Below are 22,317 nucleotides of genomic sequence, written 5' to 3' on the forward strand. Positions count from 1 at the left end.
GGGTGTGCAAGGAAACAAAGACTGTCCCAGCGCGGAACTGGCTGCTCTAGGAGGTGAGTGAGTTCCCCGTCACTGAAGGCACACGAGTGGGTCACAGTCTAGCTGTGTGGTGTAGCCTCACAGAGAAAATGCTGTCCTTCCCATGGGGAGCAGGGAGAGGAAGGAAGCAAGGTCAGCGTGGCAGGTGGCACCGGGCAGGCAGCAAGGGGGCCTCTCTCCACCCCAGACTCCGGGAACTTAGGTATCGATCGCACAGACGTCTCTGTAAGGGCCGGAGGGCAAATACTCCAGCTCTGCAGGCCCTGAAGACGCTGTGGCAACTAGGAAAGTCTGCCGCCAAGGCCCCTGTGTGAGCAGCCGACCGCTCCAGCTGTGTTCCAATAAAACTTTATTTACAAAAACAGGCGGCGGGCCAGAGACAGTCTGCGGCTGCTGCTTGCAGGTCCCAGGGCCCAGGCTGGAGGCCCCAGAGGCGGAGTGGCAGCTGAGGGAGGCGGGGACAGCCTTCCCCTGGGGGCGGCCTCACCAGAGCTCCCGGTGGTGGTGAGGAGTGTGGGCCCAGACCTGCCATGCCTGTGGGGTGCGCCTGCCCCGGGCCCTGGGCCCCCAACTCAAGGCCTTGCTCTGATGGCTTCAGGCAGATGTTTTAGGAAAGACCTGAAACGGGCCTCCGGGCTTCAGAGGGTGCTCAGCCCACATTTGCGTCCACAGCTGGAAGCCGAAGTCAGCAGAGGGCGTTTCTGCTGTTGCTGTTGTCGCGTGTGAAGAAAAGCAGGACGGTGCTTTCTGGGACAGCCTCCCCGGCCCCAGGGACTGCGCGTGCGGGGGCCTGCCCTGCTGGCCTCCCTTCCCTGGGGGGACGAAGGTTTCTGGTGCCGCTGATCTGGAGCTGGGGGCTGGACGCTGTCCCCCCAGCCGGACCCCAGGGAGCGCCTGCAACCCGGCCTGAGGGAGGCCCACAGGTGCTGAGTCCTCTGTTCCCCGCAGGAGAACTGTATCGGGTCTCCTTGAGAAGACAGAGGTTCCCAGCCCAGGGAAGCATCGAGATCCACGAAGACAACGAGGTGGGCTGGGCTTCTGGGGGTGTCTGGGCGCCCCTCTGGTCAGCGTTTCTGGCAGACATTTGACTTCCTCATCCTTGGACTTGCTGTGGGACCCTGGGCAGGTGCTTGTCCTTCTCCGGGCTGCTGGCTCCCATGTGAACAAGAAGGGCCTCTTAGGAGCTTTCCTGCCCCGACAACGGGGGGCTTGGTCACCCGGCTGCCTGTGCGCCTCCCTCTGAACGCACAGGAGGTCCCGCCACGTCGGGAATGGAGACAGGCCAGCTGCGCATGCGGTGGTGGGTCTCTGCCTGTCTCTATTCCGGCTGATGTCCTTCTAGGAAGGCTGCCCACAGCGCTCCTGCAAGACGCACGTCCTCCTGCTGGTGCTGCATGGGGGGAACATCCTGGACACGGGCGTGGGGGACCCGTCCTGCAAGGCGGCCGACATCCACACCTTCAGCTCTGTGCTGGAGAAGGTCACGCGTGCCCACTTCCCGGCGGCCCTGGGCCACATCCTCATCAAGTTCGTGCCCTGCCCGGCTGTCTGCTCGGACGCCTTCTCACTCGTCTCTAAGTGAGTCTCTAAGTCCTTCCTGCCCTTCTGGCCGGGCCGGGGTTGGTGGGGATGGCGTGGCGGGGCTCCCTGCCTGGGGCACCTCCCTGGGACGTCAGGCCCTGACCGACCTGAGCACGGTGCTGGGAGTGGTCAGAGTCCAGAGCAGTGAACAGCCATGTGGCGTGTCCTTCTCTGCCGGGCCGGGTGGCGCCAGCCCCCTCGGTGGTGCAGACCTGCTCCCGGTGCTCACGAGGCCCTGGTCTCCTGGCCCAGAGGAGGATGCCGGGGCCCCGAGAGGCTAATGCAAATCCCCCCAGGGGTACCCAGCGACTGGAGCCGGGAGTCGAACCCGGGCAGCCTCGTTCTTGAGCCCAGTGGGCATGTGTGTTCTGATGCAGGTGGTGCAGGGCTCCGCGGGGGACCCGGGAGACTGCCCTGTGCCGGTTTCCTCCTCTGTAAAATGGGGATAATCATGTCCTAAGTACCTGCTGGAGATTTTGTGAGGGTCCCACAGGCTGGTGCAGCAGGTACAGTGAGGGGTGAGCTGTGACTCACTTCGTCCTCACTGAGGGATGGCACTCTCGTGGGCATCCGGTGGAGGGGATGGGGCAGCGCGCTCACTGGGCCGGGGTTCTTCACCCAAGCCTGCCCCTGGGCCCTGGGGGAGAGAGCAGGGCGTGCGGGGCTCACTCTTCCCTCTGAGAGACAGGAGGGTCTCTGCTGCCTCCAGGACCCAGAACAGCCTCCCCTCTGACCGTCTGCAGTCACGGGACGCGCAGGGCAGGTCTCCATCCAAGCTGGAAGAAAGGACGGGATGAGTCATAGTTCCCCAGCCCGACATGATTCTTTTAATGCGGGACTCCAGGGCTCACCCTGGGGTCTCCGGGCGGGAGGGCAGGAGCCCTGGAATCTGCGTCCTGGGCACCTGCCCTGCGACGGGACTTGGGAAGTGGGCTCTTCCCCGCTCTGGCTGTCAGGAGTTACCGTGCTCTCGATCTCAGGACCCCGGGCCCTCGCCCAAAGGACGTCTGACCTCCAGAACTGGGTCAGCCAGCCCCGGCCTGATCACCGGCAAGATGGATAGCCCGGCCACTCGAGGGGAGGGCGGGGGACCGGCCTCACTCCCCCAGGCAGCTCCTCACCGGCCATCCATCACACCAGTCACTGCCGGGAGGGAGTTCTTGCTCAGCTAATTAAAATCTCTCCGGCTGCAATTGAGGCCTGTTTCCTCTAATTTGTGTTCTTTGGAGATGAGGAAGGGCTGTTAGGCCAGCTTGCGCACCACGAGGGCTCTGCCACCTGCTCAGAAAACCCTGAGCCCCGTCGCCTGTCCTGGTCTCTGTCAGGTCGCCAGCAGGATCGGCACTGGGCCCTCGTCAGCCTGAGCTTGGGCCGTGGGCAGGGGGCTGGTCCCTCCCGGCCAAGGGACAGAGGCAGGCCAGGTGGGGGTATGGGCTGGGGCGGGTGCTGGGAGCTGACCCCAGAGGGGTCTGAGCCACCCACAGAGGGAGAGACTTGCTGGTGAGGAAGCAGGGAAATGAGGGGGCTGGACTCTGCCCTGGCCGTGAAGATGCTGTAGGGCAGGCTCTCGTGGTCCTTTCCACAAAGCCCACGAAGGCTCTGACCCTCTCCCGAGAAGGACGGACACAAGGTCATGCGTGCAGCTGTGTGCCCATCTGCAAGTGGCGGCTGACATGGGACCCCACGCCTGGAGGGCTCGCTCTCCTCCTTTCTAGCGTCCCTAAAGCCTTCCTTGAGAACTAGTCCAAACTCCGTCTCCTCCAGGAAGTCTGCTCTGATGATATGTCCCCATCCTGATCCGCACCAGATGGCTTCCTCCGTGATCGGGGTGTCGCTTGGGGCCCAGCAGAAGAGGGAAGGGGAGGGTCGCTACCCCAGGGGACCCCAGGCTCGCATCCCAGGCTCGTGCGGGCACAGATGCACAGGAAGCCAGCACAGTGCCCCCCAAACACCCCGCCTGCGCCGTGTTTACTCTGGCTCTTACCCGGCTCGTCCTCTGGAGCCCTGAGCAGGGGCCTAACCGTGGCCAGCTTGTGTCTGCGCCGCCCTCTGCCTGCCGCTCCTGAGCCCGGCTGGGCTTCCCTTGACCCTGTCTGCAGCCTGAACCCCTACAGCCACGATGAGGGCTGCCTCGGCAACAGCCAGGACCACGTCCCTCTGGCCGCCCTGCCCCTGCTGGCCATCTCCTCCCCGCGCTACCAGGACGCCGTGGCTACCGTCATTGAGCGGGCCAACCAGGTCTACGCGGAGTTCCTCAAGTCCCCTGATGGGATCGGCTTCAGTGGGCAGGTAGGACGGCCTCCCCAACCTGCCCTGACCTAGCCTGACCCTGGCCTGCCTGCTCTCTGTCCTCAGGCCGACCTGACCCCTGACCCTAGCCTGAGTGCTGTCCATCCTCAGGCTGACCCTGGCCTGAGTCTGACCCCTGGCCCTAGCCTGAGTGCTGTCCATCCTCAGGCTGACCCTGGCCTGAGTCTGACCCCTGGCCCTAGCCTGAGTGCTGTCCATCCTCAGGCTGACCCTGGCCCGAGTCTGACCCCTGACCCTAGCCTGAGTGCTGTCCATCCTCAGGCCGACCCTGGCCTGAGTCTGACCCCTGACCCTAGCCTGAGTGCTGTCCATTCTCAGGCTGAGTCTGACCTCTGACCCTAGCCTGAGTGCTGTCCATCCTCAGGCTGACCCTGGCCTGAGTCTGACCCCTGACCCTAGCCTGAGTGCTGTCCATCCTCAGGCTGACCCTGGCCCGAGTCTGACCCCTGACCCTAGCCTGAGTGCTGTCCATCCTCAGGCCGACCCTGGCTTGAGTCTGACCCCTGACCCTAGCCTGAGTGCTGTCCATCCTCAGGCTGACCCTGGCCCGAGTCTGACCCCTGGCCCTAGCCTGAGTGCTGTCCATCCTCAGGCCGACCCTGGCCTGAGTCTGACCTCTGGCCCTAGCCTGAGTGCTGTCTGTCCTGGGGGCGGCCCTGGCCTGAGTCTGAGCCCTGGCCCTAGCCTGAGTGCTGTCATCAGGCCGACCCTGGCCCGAGTCTGACCCCTGACCCTAGCCTGAGTGCTGTCCATTCTCAGGCTGAGTCTGACCTCTGACCCTAGCCTGAGTGCTGTCCGTCCTCAGGCCGACCCTGGCCCGAGTCTGACCCCTGACCCTAGCCTGAGTGCTGTCCATCCTCAGGCTGACCCTGGCCCGAGTCTGACCCCTGACCCTAGCCTGAGTGCTGTCCATTCTCAGGCTGACCCTGGCCCGAGTCTGACCCCTGACCCTAGCCTGAGTGCTGTCCATCCTCAGGCCGAGTCTGACCCCTGACCCTAGCCTGAGTGCTGTCCGTCCTCAGGACAACCCTGGCCCGAGTCTGACCCCTGACACCCTACCCTGAGTGCTGTCCATCCTCAGGCTGACCCTGGCCCGAGTCTGACCCCTGACCCTAGCCTGAGTGCTGTCCATCCTCAGGCCGAGTCTGACCCCTGACCCCAGCCTGCGTGCTGTCTGTCCTGGGGGCGACCCTGGCCTGAGTCTGACCCCTGGCTCTAGCCTGAGTGCTGTCCATCCTCAGGCTGACCCTGGCCCGAGTCTGACCCCTGACCCTAGCCTGAGTGCTGTCCATCCTCAGGCTGACCCTGGCCTGAGTCTGACCCCTGACCCTAGCCTGAGTGCTGTCTGTCCTGGGGGCGACCCTGGCCTGAGTCTGACCCCTGGCTCTAGCCTGAGTGCTGTCTGTCCTGGGGGCGACCCTGGCCTGAGTCTGACCCCTGACCCTAGCCTGAGTGCTGTCTGTCCTGGGGGCGACCCTGGCCTGAGTCTGACCCCTGGTTCTAGCCTGAGTGCTGTCTGTCCTGGGGGCGACCCTGGCCTGAGTCTGACCCCTGACCCTAGCCTGAGTGCTGTCCATTCTCAGGCCGAGTCTGACCTCTGACCCTAGCCTGAGTGCTGTCCGTCCTCAGGCCAACCCTGGCCCGAGTCTGACCCCTGACACCCTACCCTGAGTGCTGTCTATCCTCAGGCTGACCCTGGCCCGAGTCTGACCCCGACCCTAGCCTGAGTGCTGTCTGTCCTGGGGGCGACCCTGGCCTGAGTCTGACCCCTGGCTCTAGCCTGAGTGCTGTCCATCCTCAGGCTGACCCTGGCCCGAGTCTGACCTCTGACCCTAGCCTGAGTGCTGTCCATTCTCAGGCTGAGTCTGACCTCTGACCCTAGCCTGAGTGCTGTCCATCCTCAGGCTGACCCTGGCCTGAGTCTGACCCCTGGCTCTAGCCTGAGTGCTGTCCATTCTCAGGCCGAGTCTGACCTCTGACCCTAGCCTGAGTGCTGTCTGTCCTGGGGGCGACCCTGGCCTGAGTCTGACCCCTGGCTCTAGCCTGAGTGCTGTCTGTCCTGGGGGCGACCCTGGCCTGAGTCTGACCCCTGACCCTAGCCTGAGTGCTGTCTGTCCTGGGGGCGACCCTGGCCTGAGTCTGACCCCTGACCCTAGCCTGAGTGCTGTCCATTCTCAGGCCGAGTCTGACCTCTGACCCTAGCCTGAGTGCTGTCCGTCCTCAGGCCAACCCTGGCCCGAGTCTGACCCCTGACACCCTACCCTGAGTGCTGTCCATCCTCAGGCTGACCCTGGCCCGAGTCTGACCCCGACCCTAGCCTGAGTGCTGTCTGTCCTGGGGGCGACCCTGGCCTGAGTCTGACCCCTGACCCTAGCCTGAGTGCTGTCCATTCTCAGGCCGAGTCTGACCTCTGACCCTAGCCTGAGTGCTGTCCATCCTCAGGCCGACCCTGGCCCGAGTCTGACCCCTGACCCTAGCCTGAGTGCTGTCCGTCCTCAGGCCGAGTCGGACCCCGGCCCTAGCCTGAGTGCTGTCGTCAGGCCGACCACGACCGCAGAATGAGCACCTGTCCCCCACTGGGGCTCTCTCCGTGTCTCACCGGGACAGGTTCCCTACCCTCCCGGGGACAGGCGCCTGGTGCTCTGGCTGGATATGGGGGCGCGGGGTTGGCGGTGGGCAGGCCTTCAGTCCCAGCTGTGTCTTCTCCAGGTGTGTCTCATCGGGGACTGTGTGGGGGGCCTCCTGGCCTTTGATGCCATCTGCTACAGTGTGGGGCCCTCGGGTGACAGCCCGGGCAGCGACAGCCGGAAGGGGAGCATCAGCAGCACGCAGGTGCGGGCCAGACAGTGGGGATGGGACAGGGGTCTGTCCCTGGGAGCCCCCCAGCCCCAGGGCAGCAGGGGCCTCTCCTGGGGGAGGGGACGTCAGCCTTCCCACTTGTCCGCGGTAGCTAGCTTATGCAGCGTTGCTTCACGGTCCCCCAAGAGTGGGACTCACGGAGGGCTAGGTCCTGGATGGCTGTCCAGAGTCCAGGGGGTCGCCCGTGCCTAAAATCCCACCGTCGCTGCCGTGGGGCTCCTCGGAAGAATGCCGCCCTCACACCTCAGGAGAGGGGTTCGCGCGTACCCCGGGGAGGAGGTGGGGCCCCGGGGTCTCCGGTGGCCGCAGTGCCCTCCTGTCCTCTGCGTGGCCCCAAAGGACAGCCCCGTTGTGGCAGACGAGGCATGCGGTCTGGCCAGCAGCAAGCGTCTCAGCAAAAGCAGCATCGATGTGTCCAGCGTGCCCGAGGATGAGGAGCCCCAGAGGCCATTGCCGCGGAAACAGAGCGACTCGTCCACCTACGACTGTGAGGCCATCACCCAGCATCACGCCTTCCTGTCGAGGTAAGCGCTCCTTCTAGCACGGTGTCCGCGGCAGAGGGGGCCCCGGCTCAGAGGCCCCTGGGAGGCCTGAGACCGGTCATGGCTGCCGGGCCCTTCCAGGGGCCCCGTGGGTGAGCACGAAGTGCTGGGACCCCGGCCACTCTGCGTGGGCCTTGCACCCTGTCCCTGCTCCACCCCGACTGGCAGAGGCCCAGGACAGCCCGTCCCCCTCCCTGGGCCGCGCAGTGCCTTCTTTCTGCCGAAGGGCCCTTGCTGCCGGCCTGCTTCGCCGATGGCTTTGAGAACGTGGTCCAAGAGCGGATGTGGGTGTGTTTTGGGAGCCACTCCGGGTGTGTGTTCTTATTATTTCCCAGATGGGGCAGCAGAGGCCCCCGTGGGCCGGGAAGTTTCCTGGGGTGGCAAGGGCAGCTGCCAAAGCCCTGGGGCCAGCGTCCCGGCTCCCAGGCCCCAGGGCGGTGCCTCCTGCCCGGAGTTCAGTGAGTCACCTGCAGGTTCATTCTGGACACGGGCCGGTGTTAGCCCACCCAGGAGGGGCTGCCCCTGCCCTCTGTCCCTTCTCCTTTCTTACCCCACTGACAGGTACGTGAGGTCGTCACAAGCTCTGCAAAACAGACCTGCTCTGAGCATTTCCGAGCATTTCCTTTCTGTATATACCGTTTACGTGCTTCCCGTATAGTTTCACTCTACTCATATTGTGATCTTTTCTGATTTTTTCCCTACGTAATAAGTAGTTGGTGAGTATTCTCTACAGGGAATGTTTTATTGAGTGAATGGCCACCTCACTTCATCCCAGGACTTGGCTGCGTGGCTTTTCCCGTGCTTTGAAATTACAGGTGGCGCTCTGGTGAACATGTTTGCGCGTAAACGGGTCTGTGTGTGTCGAGAGCTGTCCCACTCAGGTGCCCTTCTGGAGGGGCATCCGCTAGATCAGAGGCTCTGCGTAGTCAGATCTCGGACTATTCTAGCTGCTCTGACAGCCACTTTCCAAGGCGGGTTGCAAGCTGACATTGCAACATTCCTGATTCATCCTTGAGAAATCCTTTAAGAAGGCCCCAGATTTGGGGAATGAGAAGAGGTTGGAGGCCCTCTGTAGCTGGCTCAGCAGGGCCAGCTTCCCTCTGTGCTAGGGACGGATGGCTGTCTCTCGGGCAGCGAGGAAGCTGACCTGCGTGTTTAGGGACATGCGGACCGCCCAACACCAGCACCATCCTCGCAGCGCGAGCCTTCACATCCAGCTCCCAGACGCTCCCGGACCCTCGCTCATTGTTATTTCTAAAATCCCCTTTCACGTCCACCCTGAGGATTCTGGCTGAATGTGCGTTCAGTTAATCGCCTCATCGATCCGGGGATCCCCCGGGCGGTCTTAAACTCTGAGCATCAAGGCCAACGGGAAGGTCGGGGAGTCCCCGGTTCTGCAGCCCGTCCTGGGCAGCCCCTCTGGGTCCCTGGCTGAACGTCAGCCTGGGCTCTGAGCAGCGGCTCCTGGAACTGGCTGGAACCCGCGCCCCCTTCCTGTGCGGCTGCGTCTGCGGGCTGCGGTGAAAGGCCCAATCCCGGCGGGCCTGACGTCACCGGCGGGCGGGGGTGTGTGCGGCCGGGCCTCTCTGGAGCCCATGCAGGACCTCGCAGGGCGGCCCCCACTGAGCCGGCACCATGGGGCAGGCCTCCCCCTGTGCGGGGTGCTTGGGTGCTCCTAGGTTCCCAGCCCCGCTGGGGAAATACAGCTTTATTGGATGGTGGCCGAGCGTGTCTGTCCAAGAGTCTCCTCTGGCTGCTTGCCGACTAGACGGGGCGGGGGCCCTATGGCCCCCGAGGGCTGAAATGCTTACCATCTGGCCCTTCAGAGGAAACGTGGGCCGGCCAACCGCTGCCCTCGCCGAATGTCAGGCCTTGGTGGCCAGCGCGGGGCTGGGTGTGGGCTCGGAGGCTGCCGCGGGGACGGAGGGCTGGGCTCTCCCCGCTCAGCCTGCGCGCTTCCCTAACGGCCTTCCGGGCCCTTTCTCCCTGGGGCAGCATCCACTCCAGCGTGCTGAAGGATGAGGCCGAGCCCCCTGCAGCCGGGGGGTCCCAGCCGCCCGAGGTCAGCCTGGGTCGCTTGGACTTCGACGTGTCCGACTTCTTCCTCTTCGGCTCGCCCCTGGGCCTGGTCCTGGCCATGCGGAGGACGGTGCTGCCCGGGCTGGACGGTGGGTGGCTTGGGCTGGGGCCTGAGAGGCCTCGTGTGTCTGGAGCGGTGCGTCAGGCCCTCTGGCTCGGGGAGGGGCTGGGGGAGACGGTGTGGGGGACGGGGAGACGGGGGGGCGGTTTCCCCTGATGGGGCAAAGGTACGCGGGCGCTGGTGGATCTCACGCCCCTGTTCAGAGAAGCCGAGTCTACCCTCCTGCGGCCGCCCGTCCCCGGCGCCCAGGCAGATAGGCCTGCTGCAGCCGGTCGGCCGTACTGCCCCCTGCGTGTACCCGGGCGCACACAGTGCCCTCACCTTGGACAGCTGCCCCCACTGCTCTAAACCACGCAGCGCAGTGATCTGCCCAGCGGTGCTTCCGCCGTGATTCTGAGGGCGCCTCGAGGGTCCGCGTGTCGGGGCTTCTCAAGCTGCTTTAGCACCAGCGCTCACCGACGCTGACACAACGGGACGGATGAGAAGGGGGAGCTCTGCCCGAGGCAGGCTGGGGAGTGAGGCAGAATCCCGCGGCCGCCCTCGGCATTGCCAAGGAAGCCGAGGGCTCCCTGGACACCGGGCCGGCCAGCCCCCTGAGCCCGGTGGACAGGGAGCCCCAGTGGAGACACCTGCTGGTCTGTGGGAGAAGCGTTCTGCCGGCTCTGGGCGGCCGTGAACCCGGCTGCCTCGGGGACGCCCCGAGCCACAGTGACGGACCGTGTCTGCCTTGCAGATCAGGCAGCGGCTACGTGAAAGCCGGACGGATTCGCAGGGGCCTGACTCGGGGAGATAGCGGAGGGAGGGGCTGCGTGAGCAGGGGCCCAGAGACGGGGGACACCGTGGCCTGGGTGGGGGGCTGCAGGCGAGCGCCTCGGCCGCAGTGCTGGGGCCTCCGGTGCTGCTCCTGGGCGGGCAGGGGGCAGGTCGGCAAGGTCTCGAGTGCCGAGCTCAGCACAACGGCCTTGCCCCTATTGGTAGCAGGGAGCCGAGGCAGGGGCTTGAGCAGGGGGGTGGGCGACTCAAAGCTGCAGTCGGGCGAGCACCCCGTCACCCCATCACCTCTCACCCCCAGGCTTCCAGGTGCGTCCCGCCTGCGGCCAGGTATACAGCTTCTTCCATTGTGCGGACCCCTCGGCTTCACGGCTGGAGCCCCTGCTGGAGCCCAAGTTCCACCTGGTGCCACCCGTCAGCGTGCCCCGCTACCAGAGGTTCCCGCTGGGCGATGGACAGTCCCTGCTCCTGGGTAGGCTCGCGGGGGTGCGAGGGTATGCTGCGCCCGGGGCTGGGTCCCGCAGTAGCTGAAGGAGGCACGAGCCCCCACGGAGCAGGGTCTGCGAGCTCCAACCGAGCCGAAGCCAGGGAAGCAGCCGCCTCCCCTGCCTTCCCAGCATCCCACCGCGTGCGCACCTGCTCCGCGGAGGCGCCTGGGGGCTCCAGGCTCTGCCCCCGACGGCTTCCTGTGGCTGGCACCAACAGTGCCCGAGCCGCCAGGCCTGGCTGCAAGTCCAGGGGCCCACACTGGGTGCTGACTGGAGGGCAGGGCACGGAGTGTCACCCCCGGTGGGCATCTCGGAAGACGGGGCCTTGGACATGGCGTTGGGACAGGTGGGGATGACCTGGAGGACGGGGGTCCAGGGGAACTTTGCAGGGGGAGCAAGGGCGGGGGGCGTGGGGGAGGGCCAGCCTCCGGGGCGCGAGTGGAGTGGACCAGGCATGGACAAGGGGAGGCCCACGACGGGTGGTCAGGGCTAGGAGACCAGGGCCTCGGCTCCGTATCCCCGCTGAGGAAGTCTGGCCAGAGCCTGCTCAGAGCTTTGGGGCAGATTGGGCGGAGGGTGCAGTGCCTCTGGCTCGTTCGGGATTAAAAACCAGCCCCGCCCCCCCGATTTTTAACAGAAACTTAATTTCCAAAGTCCTACTTGTCAAGAGCTTCCGCAGACAGAAATGGCTCTGAACATTCCCCCCGCGCACCCTAAAACGCCCTGGCCCCAGAGAGCACCTTAGCCCCCAGGCTGGAGTGCCGTTCACACGCAGGCTCGGCCTCAGTCCTCCGTGGCTCAGGGGGGAGTTGAACGAGAGCACGTGGTCACGGGTCACCCTGTGACCTCAGCCCACGCTTTTGGGGCAGTCTCCCAGAGATGCGCAGGGCCCACGACGTAGAGGAGGTGGAGCCCAGCCGGGCCCGCCGGGGGCCCCAGAGGGTGGGGGGGTGGGAGGTGGCTGGCGCCTCCGGGTGCCCGGGCTCCCGCCCACGTGGGGCAGGCGCAGTGTGGGCAGCTCGGGGACGCACGACCTCGCCCTGACTGTGACGTTCCCCCTGCAGCGGATGCTCTACACGCCCACAGCTCCCTCTTCCTGGAGGGCAGCTCGCGGGACAGCCCACCGCTTCCGGACGCCCCCGCCTCGTCTCCCCAGGCCCTGCGGGCCCAGCGCCCAGGACGGAGGATGAGCCAGGACAGCTCCCATAGCGAGAGCTCGGGGTCCTCGGACAGCCTGGCCCCCGCAGGCGCCTCCCGCAGTGAGTGAGGGTCCTCAGGGCCCTGCCTGGCTGGAGGGAGAGGGACCTTCCCTGGGGTGGCTGCTGAGGGCAGGCCAGGAACCATAAAGGAAGCGCAGACTGAGCTCTGACCTCTGGCCCGGAGAGGGCCCTGTGGACCGAGCCGTGGCCTAGACTGACGTCGACCCCAGCCCGAGCCCTAACCCTGCATCCCGGGGATGAGACCGGATGTCTCCGCAGGGCCGGCCCCCACTCCCGGGGTCCCGTGTGCAGCCCCTGTCCTGGGGGCAGCAGGTGAAGGAGCTGCTGGCCGCGGGAAGCTGGGAGCTCGGTGTGAGCTGGGTGCTTTGGCCTCACACGGCCCCGTGGGTCCAGGCCCAGGCCGGCCACACTGTCCTCACCTCTCTCTCGGGCCCACAGTCACGGCCAAGTGGTGGGGCACCAAGCGCATCGATTACGCCCTGTACTGTCCTGACGTCCTCACGGCCTTCCCCACGGTGGCCCTGCCTCACCTCTTCCACGCCAGCTACTGGGAGTCCACGGACGTGGTGGCCTTCATCCTGAGACAGGTACTGCGCCCCTTCCTGGAGGGCCGGTCCTTGTGCGTGGGAGAGGGCGACCTTGCAGGCCACCCTGGGCCCTGGAGCCGTTAGCCAGGTGGGGGGTCGCAAGGTCAGACAGTGGGTCTCACGAAGAGCATGGGCTTCTGGTCAACAGTGTGGTACTTTCTAGAAAATGAAAGAGAGAGTACCTGGGAGTACATACCCATCTTCCATCCTGGAGACAAGGGACAAATGCCTGTCCCTCCAAGGGCCTCAGGGTCCTCAGAGAGGCCAGCGACTGGGGGGGCCTGGGAGGAAGGAGGCCGGGAGGTGGGGCCGGAGAGGACAGACCATGTGCAGCCTTGGGGGCCGAGGGCAGGAGATGGATTCTGTTCTGTGTCCCACGAGAAGCCACGGCAGGGCTCGGACGAGGGAGAGCGGTCAGCTGACTGTATGTCTGGGAGGGAATCCTGTGTCTGCTGCTTGGTGGGCCAGAGAGAAAGCAGGAGGCCCGTTGTGAGGCCAGCCTGGGAGCCCGACTTCGGGACGGCAGCTGGGTGCTGGTGTGGGGCGCCAGGGGGCCGCCGGATGTGACAGAGGGGAGGCCCGCAGGTCCTGCTGTCCCCGAGCACCTGGGGGCGGCTTCTAGGTTTGGGGAGGAGCAGGGCCAGGCGGGGGTGTGGAAAGCCATCTTGGGTCTGGACCAGGGAAGAGTGGGGTGCCTGCCGGGGATCAGGAGGTCAGGTGAGTGGAGCTTGGGGCCCACGTGGATGGCACGTAAGCCAGTGATGGGCATGGCCCCCTGATTCCCATGTGTGGGGTTCCCCACGCCCGGCAGCTCTCCTCCAGACAGTGCGGCCCGGCTCTGACCCCACCTACCCACAGGCTGAGGGCTCAGCCCACCAGGCCGCCACCCTCCACCGGAGCTAATCCCAAGTGCAGGTTGTTGCCTGGGCCTCACGGGCGATCCGAGAAGCCCACCTCGGGTTCCGTCAGTTAGCGAGAGCAGCTCCCAGGCCCCAGAGAAGCCCCTTACTCACTGGATCGTCAGTTTGTTAGGCACAGCTCAGGGACAGCAGGTGGGAGGGAGGCCCAGGGCGAGGTGTGGGGCAGGGGCAGGGCCGCCGTGCCCCCTCCAGGAGCCCCATCCACCAGCACCCCCGCGCGCTCACCCTATTCTTTTTGGCTTTCGTGGACGCTTCATTACTTAGACACCATCGATTAAACCACTGGCTTTTGGTGATCGATTCGACCTCCAGCCCGTCAGTCAGTCGTCCGTCCGCATTGGTCAGTGGGGGGACTGGGAGTTCTCCCGGCCTCCAGCCTCCCCTTAGGTGGGGTCCAAATGCCACCTCATTAACAGACAAAAGGCACCTTTAGGTCTCTCAGCATTTAGGAAGTTGCAAGGGTCTTAGGAGCTCTGCGCCGGAAGCAAAGACCAGGTCTGTAGTCATGCTCCCCCAAATGCTGAGGGAGTCACTGTAGGCAGAGAACCTCCGGGGAGGGAGCCGCAGATCCAGAGGATGGAGACCAGTCCCCGGGGACGGAGCAGAAGAGGGAGTGAGCCTCTGAGCTGGGCAGGGCACAGTCAGGGGGCCTCGTGCACAGTGGCTGCTGGGGGGCCTGGGGCGAGCCTGCCAGGAGCAGGTGCAGGGGAGGGGTGGGGCGGGCGGGAGCCTTGCATGGGTGGGGTGGGTGTTTCGTGGGGTGTGGCTGTGGGGGACCACGGAGAGATGCCACGGTTCTGAGAGGCACGGAGACATCCTCAGGACGGGCACGGGAGCAGCATGTTTGGGTGCTAGAGGGCACGCCCTGGTGGGGTGGGTGGGGGTGCGGCGGGAGCAATGCCCGCAGTGGGCAGGAGGGAGGGGCCGGCCTCAGGGAAGGAGCGGGGCAGAGAAGGGATACAGAGCGGACGCCGCGAGGTTCGGGCGCAGCGGGCAGAAGCTGAGCGTCTGAGAGCCCCGTGCTCTGGGCCCAGCTGTCGGGTCCTGGGGCTCCCAGCCCCCCTGAGGGTCCCAGGCTGGCAGGTGGGGAGGCCTGGCCGGCCACAGGCTGGTGGGCCTGACAGTCCGGGCGGAGGGAGCAGGGCAGCCGGGCTGACCTGGAGCCCTGCTCCTCTGTTCGTCAGGTGATGCGCTATGAGAGCGTGACTGTCAAGGAGAGCGCGGGCCTGGATCCTGCGGCGCTGAGCCCCGCCAACCCCCGGGAGAAGTGGCTCCGTAAGAGGACCCAGGTCAAGCTGCGGGTGCGTGCTCCCTGGCGGCCACCGGGAGCGGGCTGTGGCAGGGCTGGGGGAGCGGGGTTCTGGGGGTCTGGGCACTGGGGTCGGCTTGCGGGGGGGCTTGCGGGGGGGTACCAGCTGAGCAGCAGTTGCTGGAGGTCCGGCCTCCGCAGATGTGGACGTGAGTCAGAGTCCTGGCCACAACCGTGGGGCCCACCATCTGCTTCACCACTGAGCGTGGCCTGCTGTGGTATTTGCCATGATAGAGGGAGAGGAAGACGAGAAAAGGACGCTCAGGGCAGGCCACGCAGGGCTTCCGTGAATGAGAGTCACCTCTACAAGGTGTTGAAGCAGGAATAGGAGTCTGGGAGGCATAAGTGCAAGTGTGGATGTGGCCACTGTGTCCTCTGCTGGGGGGAGCGTAGGGGCTTAGGGACACAGCCCCTGGCCTGGTGGGAACATCTGACGTGGACCCTAAGAACAGTCCCGAGGACAGAAGGTGACCGGCGCTCCGTGAATCAGCTGTTTTTGTAAACTTACGTATCGAGCTATAGCCACATTTTACACCACGTGTAAACGTGCCCAGCTCAGTGGATGTCGGCGTGGTCGCAATATGTGCAAACATCACTGCAGTCCGTTCTGGAACATGGTCGTGGCCTCAGGAGCAGACCCCTGGCTCGTGCCCCTCACCCCCTGCCACCCCAGCACCGCTCTCTGTGGATTCGCCCGCCGTGGACCCTCCGTGTACGGGTCATGCAGCTGCTGTCTTCTGCGTCAGGCCTCTCTTGTGGGGCGTCCCACGTCCGAGCGGGTGGCCGAGCGGTCTCGCCTCGCAGGGACACACCCGTTTGTCCTGACGTCCTCACGGCCTGTTCTGTGTCCCTGTTCTGTGTGTGTCCCAAGTGCAGGTTGTTGGGACACACACAGAACAGGGACACACACAGAACAGGGACACACCTTTGGCCGGCGGCCTGGAGCGATGCAACGGGCTTTTGCGTGGACATGTGTTCTCACTCTGTGGGGTGCGGACCCAGCCGGGAAGCTCGTCTGTCTGTGGGAGGGGCCGGCAAGCTTCTCCAAGGCCGCTGTGCCAGTCTGCACCCTGTGGGGGCGGGCACTGGTGAGGAGTCTGGCCACCCCGGCAAGCGCGACGGGTCTCCTGGCGGTGTGGCTCTGCGCTCCCCATCTTGTCGTGCGTTTATTCGCACGAGTCCACTCTCCCCCCTCGAGTGCTCTTGTAGGGGGCCTGTGTTGCCCCCCGACTGTGTCCAGGTCAGCATGCCTGACTGCTTCGTCCCCGCGTGCCCGGCACCCAGCCCAGGGACTCGTGCCGTGAGGGGCCTGCAGCTGAATTGCCTGAATTGCACGCAGACACCGTGGGGGTTGAGAGGAGTCTGCGGGTGCTTTCTGGGCGAGGCCGGGCCAGGCCGCGGTGGTGGGTGGGCTGGCATTCGGGTCACGCGGAGTCGGGGCGCCCGGGTGAGCCCAGGCCCGGAGGCAGCGCCACGGGCTGGATGGGGAGCAACGGGACGTGCACTGGAAGGTCATGTGGGTTCGGCTCAGGATCCGGACGTCATCTGTGGGTGCCACGAGTTCACGGTGCTTCCCCGGCAGGTGTGGGGAGAGCCCTGTAAGGGGAGGGTCACCGACGTGAGGGATTCGGGTCTGGGAGCAAGGCTGGGGGTGGTGGGCGGTCGGGGGGGCCTCTGAACTGCAGGATGAATGGAAACCAGAACTGGAAGGACGGTGACATCGGGACAGTTACAGACAAAATGACCCCAGTCCAGAATGCTCTGGAGTGTGGGGGTGGGGGCCAGAGCGGCTGTGCCTGGTGGGGGGCCCACATGGAGTCCTTGCGCAGCTCCCTCCGCTCTGGTACATCCCGCTCTCCCAGTAAATGGCTATGGGGCGTGAGCCGGGCCAGGAAGGGAGCCCCAGAGGCGTCCCGGCCACGTCCAGCCAGGACCCGGGAAGGAGGACAGTCGGGACCGACCGCTCCCTCGGGGTGTGCGGGATGGTCAGGAGCGGAGCCTGCTTGTCTGTCCTCGGAGACTGTGCTGGGGTCCACGGGTCTGTGTTCCTCGCAGATCCCGCGGGAACGCGGCTCAGGTCTACCGTGAAGGCATGATGCGGCAGGGACACGTCCCTCCGGCCGTCCTAGGGACGGTGTCAGGAAGAAGCCAGCTCCGGCCGAGCCCGCTTCTGTCCTTTCAGAACGTGACTGCGAACCACCGGGCCAACGACGTGATCGCGGCCGAAGACGGCCCCCAGGTCCTGCTGGGGCGTTTCATGTATGGGCCCCTCGACATGGTGGCCCTGACCGGGGAGAAGGTACGGCGTCCGCGCTGTCCCTCGCGGGCTGTGAAGGCGGGGGGCGGGCCGGGTGGTGGGAGCCTGGAGCAGGCCGCGGAGGTGAGCTGGGGGAAGGCGTGACCTCGGCGTGTCTGAGAGGCGGGAGGGGCGCCGGGCGGAGAGCTCCCTGGCCTGGCCCCTCGGCCGCGCCGCAGCCCCCGCCTTCAGGGAGCCCCCGCCCCCGCCGCACGCAGGTGGACATCCTGGTGATGGCAGAGCCGTCCTCGGGCCGCTGGGTGCACCTGGACACGGAGATCACCAGCAGTAGCGGCCGGATCACGTACAGCGTGCCGCGGCCCCGGCGGCTGGGGGTTGGCGTCTACCCGGTGAAGATGGTTGTCAGGTGAGCTGCGGGCTGTGCTTTCCCGCGGGCCCGTCCCTGTCCGTGGGGAGAGACGGAGATGGACAGGGTCGCCGGCCTGGCACCGGGAGGCCCAGCCAGCTTCTCTGTGACCCTGGCCCCCACGAGCTCTGGCCCCAGCTGCAGGCTGACCTCTGGCCTCAGGCCAACACCTGACCCGGATGCACGGCTGACCACAGGCAGATGCCTTCTAGGGGCGACCAGACCTTTGCGATGAGTTACCTCACGGTACTGCCCCGGGGCATGGAGTGCGTGGTGTTCAGCATCGACGGGTCCTTCGCCGCCAGCGTGTCCATCATGGGAAGTGACCCCAAGGTCCGGCCGGGGGCGGTGGACGTTGTCCGGTGAGTGTTCCCTGCCTGCGAGGGAGGTGTCCTGCCTTCGGGGCCAGGAGCCTGCAGCCTGGGGAGACGGCCGCGTGTTGTCTGGGCCGGGAGCCGGGGAGTCCTGGTCTCCGTGACTCAGGGCCCCCCGGAAGCGCCCTGCCACTCGTGGACCCCAGCTCCCCGCTCCCTCCCTGCGTCCACTTATCTCTGCGGTGAATCAGGCCTGGTCTCCCGACTTCCGATCCTGGTCAGGATACAATTGGTGTATTTGGATTATCTCTGTGAGAAATGCCTCCAAATTTAGCAGCCAAAAATAATAATTTATCATTCCATCTCTGGTGGTCCTGTGGGTTGCTGGGGCTCTGCTGATGTTGTCACGTGTCCCCATGACTCGCAGCCAGGTGGCCATCTGGGGTCGTCTGCAGGCCCCCTAGGCTGCAGTTCGATGTGGCTTCTGTACTCACGTGAGCTCTTGTTCCTCGGCTGGGCTCACTCGCTCTCTGTCCACGTGGCTGCTCTCCGTGGCTAGTCTGGACACCCAGGGGGAGCTGCAGGCCTTCTTATGACCCAGCCTTGGGGGTCGCAGTGACCTTTGCACTGCGTTCTGTGGGTCGTAAGTAGTGGTGGGATCCACCCTGACTCACGGGGAAGGGGCCACGTAAAGGTGTGAATGTGGGATACCTGGCTCCCTAGGGGCCACCTTTTGAGACCAGCTAATGCACAGGGCTAAGGGGGAGATTGGGGAAAGCAGGGCAGGCTTCCTGAGAGAGGTGGCGTTAGAAACAGCCTCTGGAGGATGGATGGATGCATGTGTTCAGTCCACGCCATTGCACAAAGAGTCGTGAACGTAGAAAAGCAAGAAGAAGAAAATACACTGCTGATTTTGATCGGCCAGAGAGACGATGCAGCGTGACGACAGGGAAGGGCAGAGCACGTGTGGGGAGTAGGCGGGACCGGGTCGGCAGCCGGATTCGGACGGGGCCACGGGTGTGGCTGGAAACAGCCCACAGAAAGGTTTTGCCCGTAGGAAAGTGGGAGAGGGGCCACTTTCCTCCCTCCCTGCCTCCACCCCTGCCTCCCTCCCTCTCTGCCTCCACCCCTGTCTCCCTCCCTCCTCCCTCCCTGCCTCCACCCCTCCCTCCATCTTTCCATCCCTCCCTCCCTGTTTCTCTCCCCCTCCCTCCCTGCCTCCACCCCTGTCTCCCTCCCTCCTCCCTCCCAGCCTCCACCCTTCCCTCCTTCTTTCCTTCCCTCCCTCCCTCCCTCCTTCCCTCCCTGTTTCTCTCCCCCTCCCTCCCTGCCTCCACTCCCGTCTCCTTCCCACCACTCCCGTCTCCCTCCCTCCTCCCTCCCAGCCTCCACCCCTCCCTCCTTCTTTCCTTCCCTCCCTCCCTCCCTCCCTGTTTCTCTCCCCCTCCCTCCCTGCCTCCACCACTGCCTCCCTCCTCCCTCCCAGCCTCTACCCCTTCCTCCTTCTTTCCTTCCCTCCCTGCTTCTCTCCCCCTCCCTCCCTGCCTCCACCCCTGTCTCCCTCCCTCCTCCCTCCCAGACTCCACCCTTCCCTCCTTCTTTCCTTCCTTCCCTCCCTCCCTCCTTCCCTCCCTGTTTCTCTCCCCCTCCCTCCCTGCCTCCACCCATCCCTCCTTCTTTCCTTCCCTCCCTCTTTCCCTCCCTGTTTCTCTCCCCCTCCCTCCCTGCCTCCACCCTTCCAGGCTCAAGCTGGGAACTGAAGCAGACAGAACTCCTAGAGGGAGGAAGCTCAGTCCCGTGGGGAAGACAAGTCACAGGCACGAGAAACCGTAACCCAGGATTCCAAGTGAACAGAACCCCAAGAGCAGGACAGAGCCCAGGCTCTGCTTGCACGCAGTAGCTGTGGGCACTGTGGGGAGAGCAGGCCAGCCTGGGTTAGGGGCTCCCAGAGTCAGCTGACCGCTAGATGCCCTTTGGTCCTGCAGGCCCTGGACAGGGTCCAGCTCCCGCTCGGGGGGGGGGAGCATTCATTTCTCTTACGACATCTCCAGCCCCCGCCCAAATGAGTGAGTGAGCGTCCCCCTCCCACAGCTGGGAAGGGGAGACTGTGGTCCTGCCCCCCCGGGACCCGTCCAGTGCTCGGGCCTGTCCGCCTGGGTGCCTGGGCCACGGTGGCACTCTGCAAACCTCGCCACTCATCAGAAGCTGCTCTTGATAAACAGGCGACTGGGCCCCAGCTCAGAGCTCGCCGGAGTCCCCGGGGTGACCCCTGGGCCCATGCTTTGTTGCAAAACCTCCCGGATCTCTCAGGTCAGGTTCCAGGTTTGGAAACCCCCAGTCTCTGACAAGCCTGGGGGGAGGTTAGTGCCCCAGCAGCCCCAGCAGGTCGGGCCCAGCTGGCATCCTGCAGCCAGGATTCTGGGTGAGGTCAACAGAGAGCACCCTCCCACGGGGCTGATTCTGCTTGGGAAGCTGGGAAGGCTTCCTGGAGGAGGGGGCCCTGAAAGACAGGGGCATGGGCACGGGAAGAGAGGAAGCCAGGGAGGCTGTGCAGGGGAGGGGGCGGCAGCTGCAGAGCACAAGGCTTGTGGGCAGCAAAGCTGCTGTGTGTGTGGAGGGGCGGGCCCCAGGTGCGCAGAGGAGGGAGACCTGAGGACGGGCCGGGAGCCAGGATGGAGTGAGGGGATAGGTCTGTGACTGACAGATGTCGCCGTGGAAACAGCCCCAAGGATAAGGAGGAAGTGGCCCCCCAGCGCAGCCTGCAGGAGCACGCCCTGCCAGGCCTGGCTGTCGGCCCTAGGTCAGCCCTAGGTGGCAGTTCCCCCGTGCCCCCACCCTACAGACGGGCCTGCAGTCCTGGGGGGCTGCCCGGGCTGGGTTGGAGTGGGGGAGCTGTGAGCCAGGGCAGAGAAGCAAGCTGAGGGGGAGGGTGGTCAGATCCTGCTGGAAGGAGGGGAGGAGCAGAGGGGGCAGCAGTGGGGGTCAGTTGGTGGTGGGCCTGCGGTGTCTGCTGGCCATCTGGGAGATGTCCGGGACTCCCAGGGCTCAGCCCCAGTGTGGCTTTGGAGTCCTTCCCCGGGGGCTCCTCAGGAGGGCTGCGGGTGGGGTGGGGGCTGCAGGGGGGCTGGGGGCTGCAGGTGCGTGGGGTGGGGGCTGGACCCCCCTTGCTGTGTGTCCACAGACACTGGCAGGACCTGGGCTACCTGATCCTGTACATCACGGGCCGGCCGGACATGCAGAAGCAGCGGGTGGTGTCCTGGCTTTCCCAGCACAACTTCCCCCAGGGCATGATCTTCTTCTCGGACGGGCTGGTGCATGACCCGCTGCGGCAGAAGGCCATCTTCCTCCGCAACCTCGTGCAGGAGGTGAGTCCCCACAGCCGGGAAGGGGAGAGATCAGCCCCCAAGCCCTGCTGCACGCTCCTCCCCTCCGCCCTCCACCTGCAACCGCGCCTGGGTGCAGAGCCACACCCGTGTGTCTCGCTGGGAGCCCGCACAGCTCCGCAAGGTGGGTGCTGTCCGCAGGGACCCGTGAGGACGAGGCGGCTCACTGGGGCTCAGTGATTCGCCCACGATTCCTGAGTCACACGCGTCCTCCTTTATCTCCTGCCCCCGAAGCCTAAACTCTGTCTCTGCCTCTGGTTATTCATTCAGTGGACACCTAAGTGGCACTGTGCTCCGTCCGGGTCCTGCTTCGGGGCACCGAGCCGTCCTCTCCTCCCGAGCTGTGACCTGGAGCGGTCCTCACCGTGGGACCCAGGCCCCAGCACAGTGTCCCCTGGGAGCTCCTTAGACGGGTAGACGCTCTGCCTCCCCCTCCTGCATCAGACACGGTGGACAGGGCCCCACGGTCTGCGTTCTGCATTCCGCTGATGGAGGGCGGGCCCAGGGGCTCAGTGCAGCCCACAGCCTTGGTGTGTGTGACCCAGACCTTGGTAGCTTTCAGCGGTTGGGGGGAAGATCAGAAGGAGCATCACGGTTCATGATGTGAATATGATAGCAAACCCAGATTTCAGTGCCCGTAAACACAGTTGCGTTGGAACCCGGCCACATCATTTGCTTACGTGGTGTTAACCGTGGGTGCGAGAGTGCGGAGCCCACAGTACTTATTATCTGGGCTTTCACAGCAAAGTCTGCCAGTCCCTGACTCAGAGAAGGAAGGACAGGTGAACCGACAGCCTGCTGGTCCCAGATTAGCACAGGCCCCTGGGCAAACAGGACTGAGGCGGCTTTGCCCGGGTGGGGGGTGGGGGCAGAGAAGGCTTCTAGGAGGCGGCATCTTCTGAGCTGAGTCCTGAAGCCTGCGTGTGAGTTTGCCAAAGAAACAGCCTGTGCAAAGGCACTGAGGTAGACGAGCCTGGGATGTTCTCTGAGGCTCGTGTGTACAGGGTCAGGCCCAGGTCAAGCAGGCGCAGAGGCCTGGAGGTCATCAGCAGCAGAGGCGTGGCCCGGGGGGGCTGGGGACGAGGAAGGGCCCAGGCCCCTGAGAGGTGAAGCTGTGAGTGACTGCAAGGGAAGGAGCAGGGGCGGAGTGGGGAGGCGGACCGTCAGAGCCCAGAGAGGCAGTTCTGGGGT

The 22,317-nt window shown here is 65.2% G+C and overlaps 1 protein-coding gene across 4 annotated transcripts in view; it reads left to right on the plus strand.

Moving 5' to 3' along the window:
- Positions 1–22,317, plus strand: part of PITPNM3 (PITPNM family member 3) — a 74,820-nt gene that overhangs the window by 45,260 nt on the left and 7,243 nt on the right. Inside the window, exons 5-18 of one of the 4 annotated variants that reach the window (XM_064582561.1) lie at positions 988–1,064; positions 1,382–1,617; positions 3,720–3,909; positions 6,640–6,762; positions 7,129–7,313; positions 9,327–9,499; positions 10,544–10,714; positions 11,795–11,989; positions 12,389–12,537; positions 14,642–14,758; positions 16,949–17,065; positions 17,281–17,429; positions 17,642–17,791; positions 20,925–21,108. In XM_064582561.1, the coding sequence (XP_064438631.1) occupies positions 988–1,064; positions 1,382–1,617; positions 3,720–3,909; positions 6,640–6,762; positions 7,129–7,313; positions 9,327–9,499; positions 10,544–10,714; positions 11,795–11,989; positions 12,389–12,537; positions 14,642–14,758; positions 16,949–17,065; positions 17,281–17,429; positions 17,642–17,791; positions 20,925–21,108 (2,216 nt within the window). Of the gene's footprint in view, positions 1–711; positions 1,065–1,381; positions 1,618–3,719; positions 3,910–6,639; positions 6,763–7,128; positions 7,314–9,326; positions 9,500–10,543; positions 10,715–11,794; positions 11,990–12,388; positions 12,538–14,641; positions 14,759–16,948; positions 17,066–17,280; positions 17,430–17,626; positions 17,792–20,924; positions 21,109–22,317 lie in introns of all 4 variants that reach the window. The other 3 variants (XM_064582558.1, XM_064582559.1, XM_064582560.1) reach the window with 3 other exon arrangements.

This window comes from Mirounga angustirostris, unplaced genomic scaffold, assembly GCF_029215605.1.
Source record: "Mirounga angustirostris isolate CCGP_5_RB_7025 unplaced genomic scaffold, mMirAng1.0.hap1 SCAF_17, whole genome shotgun sequence".
Classification (NCBI taxonomy): Eukaryota; Metazoa; Chordata; class Mammalia; order Carnivora; family Phocidae; genus Mirounga; species Mirounga angustirostris.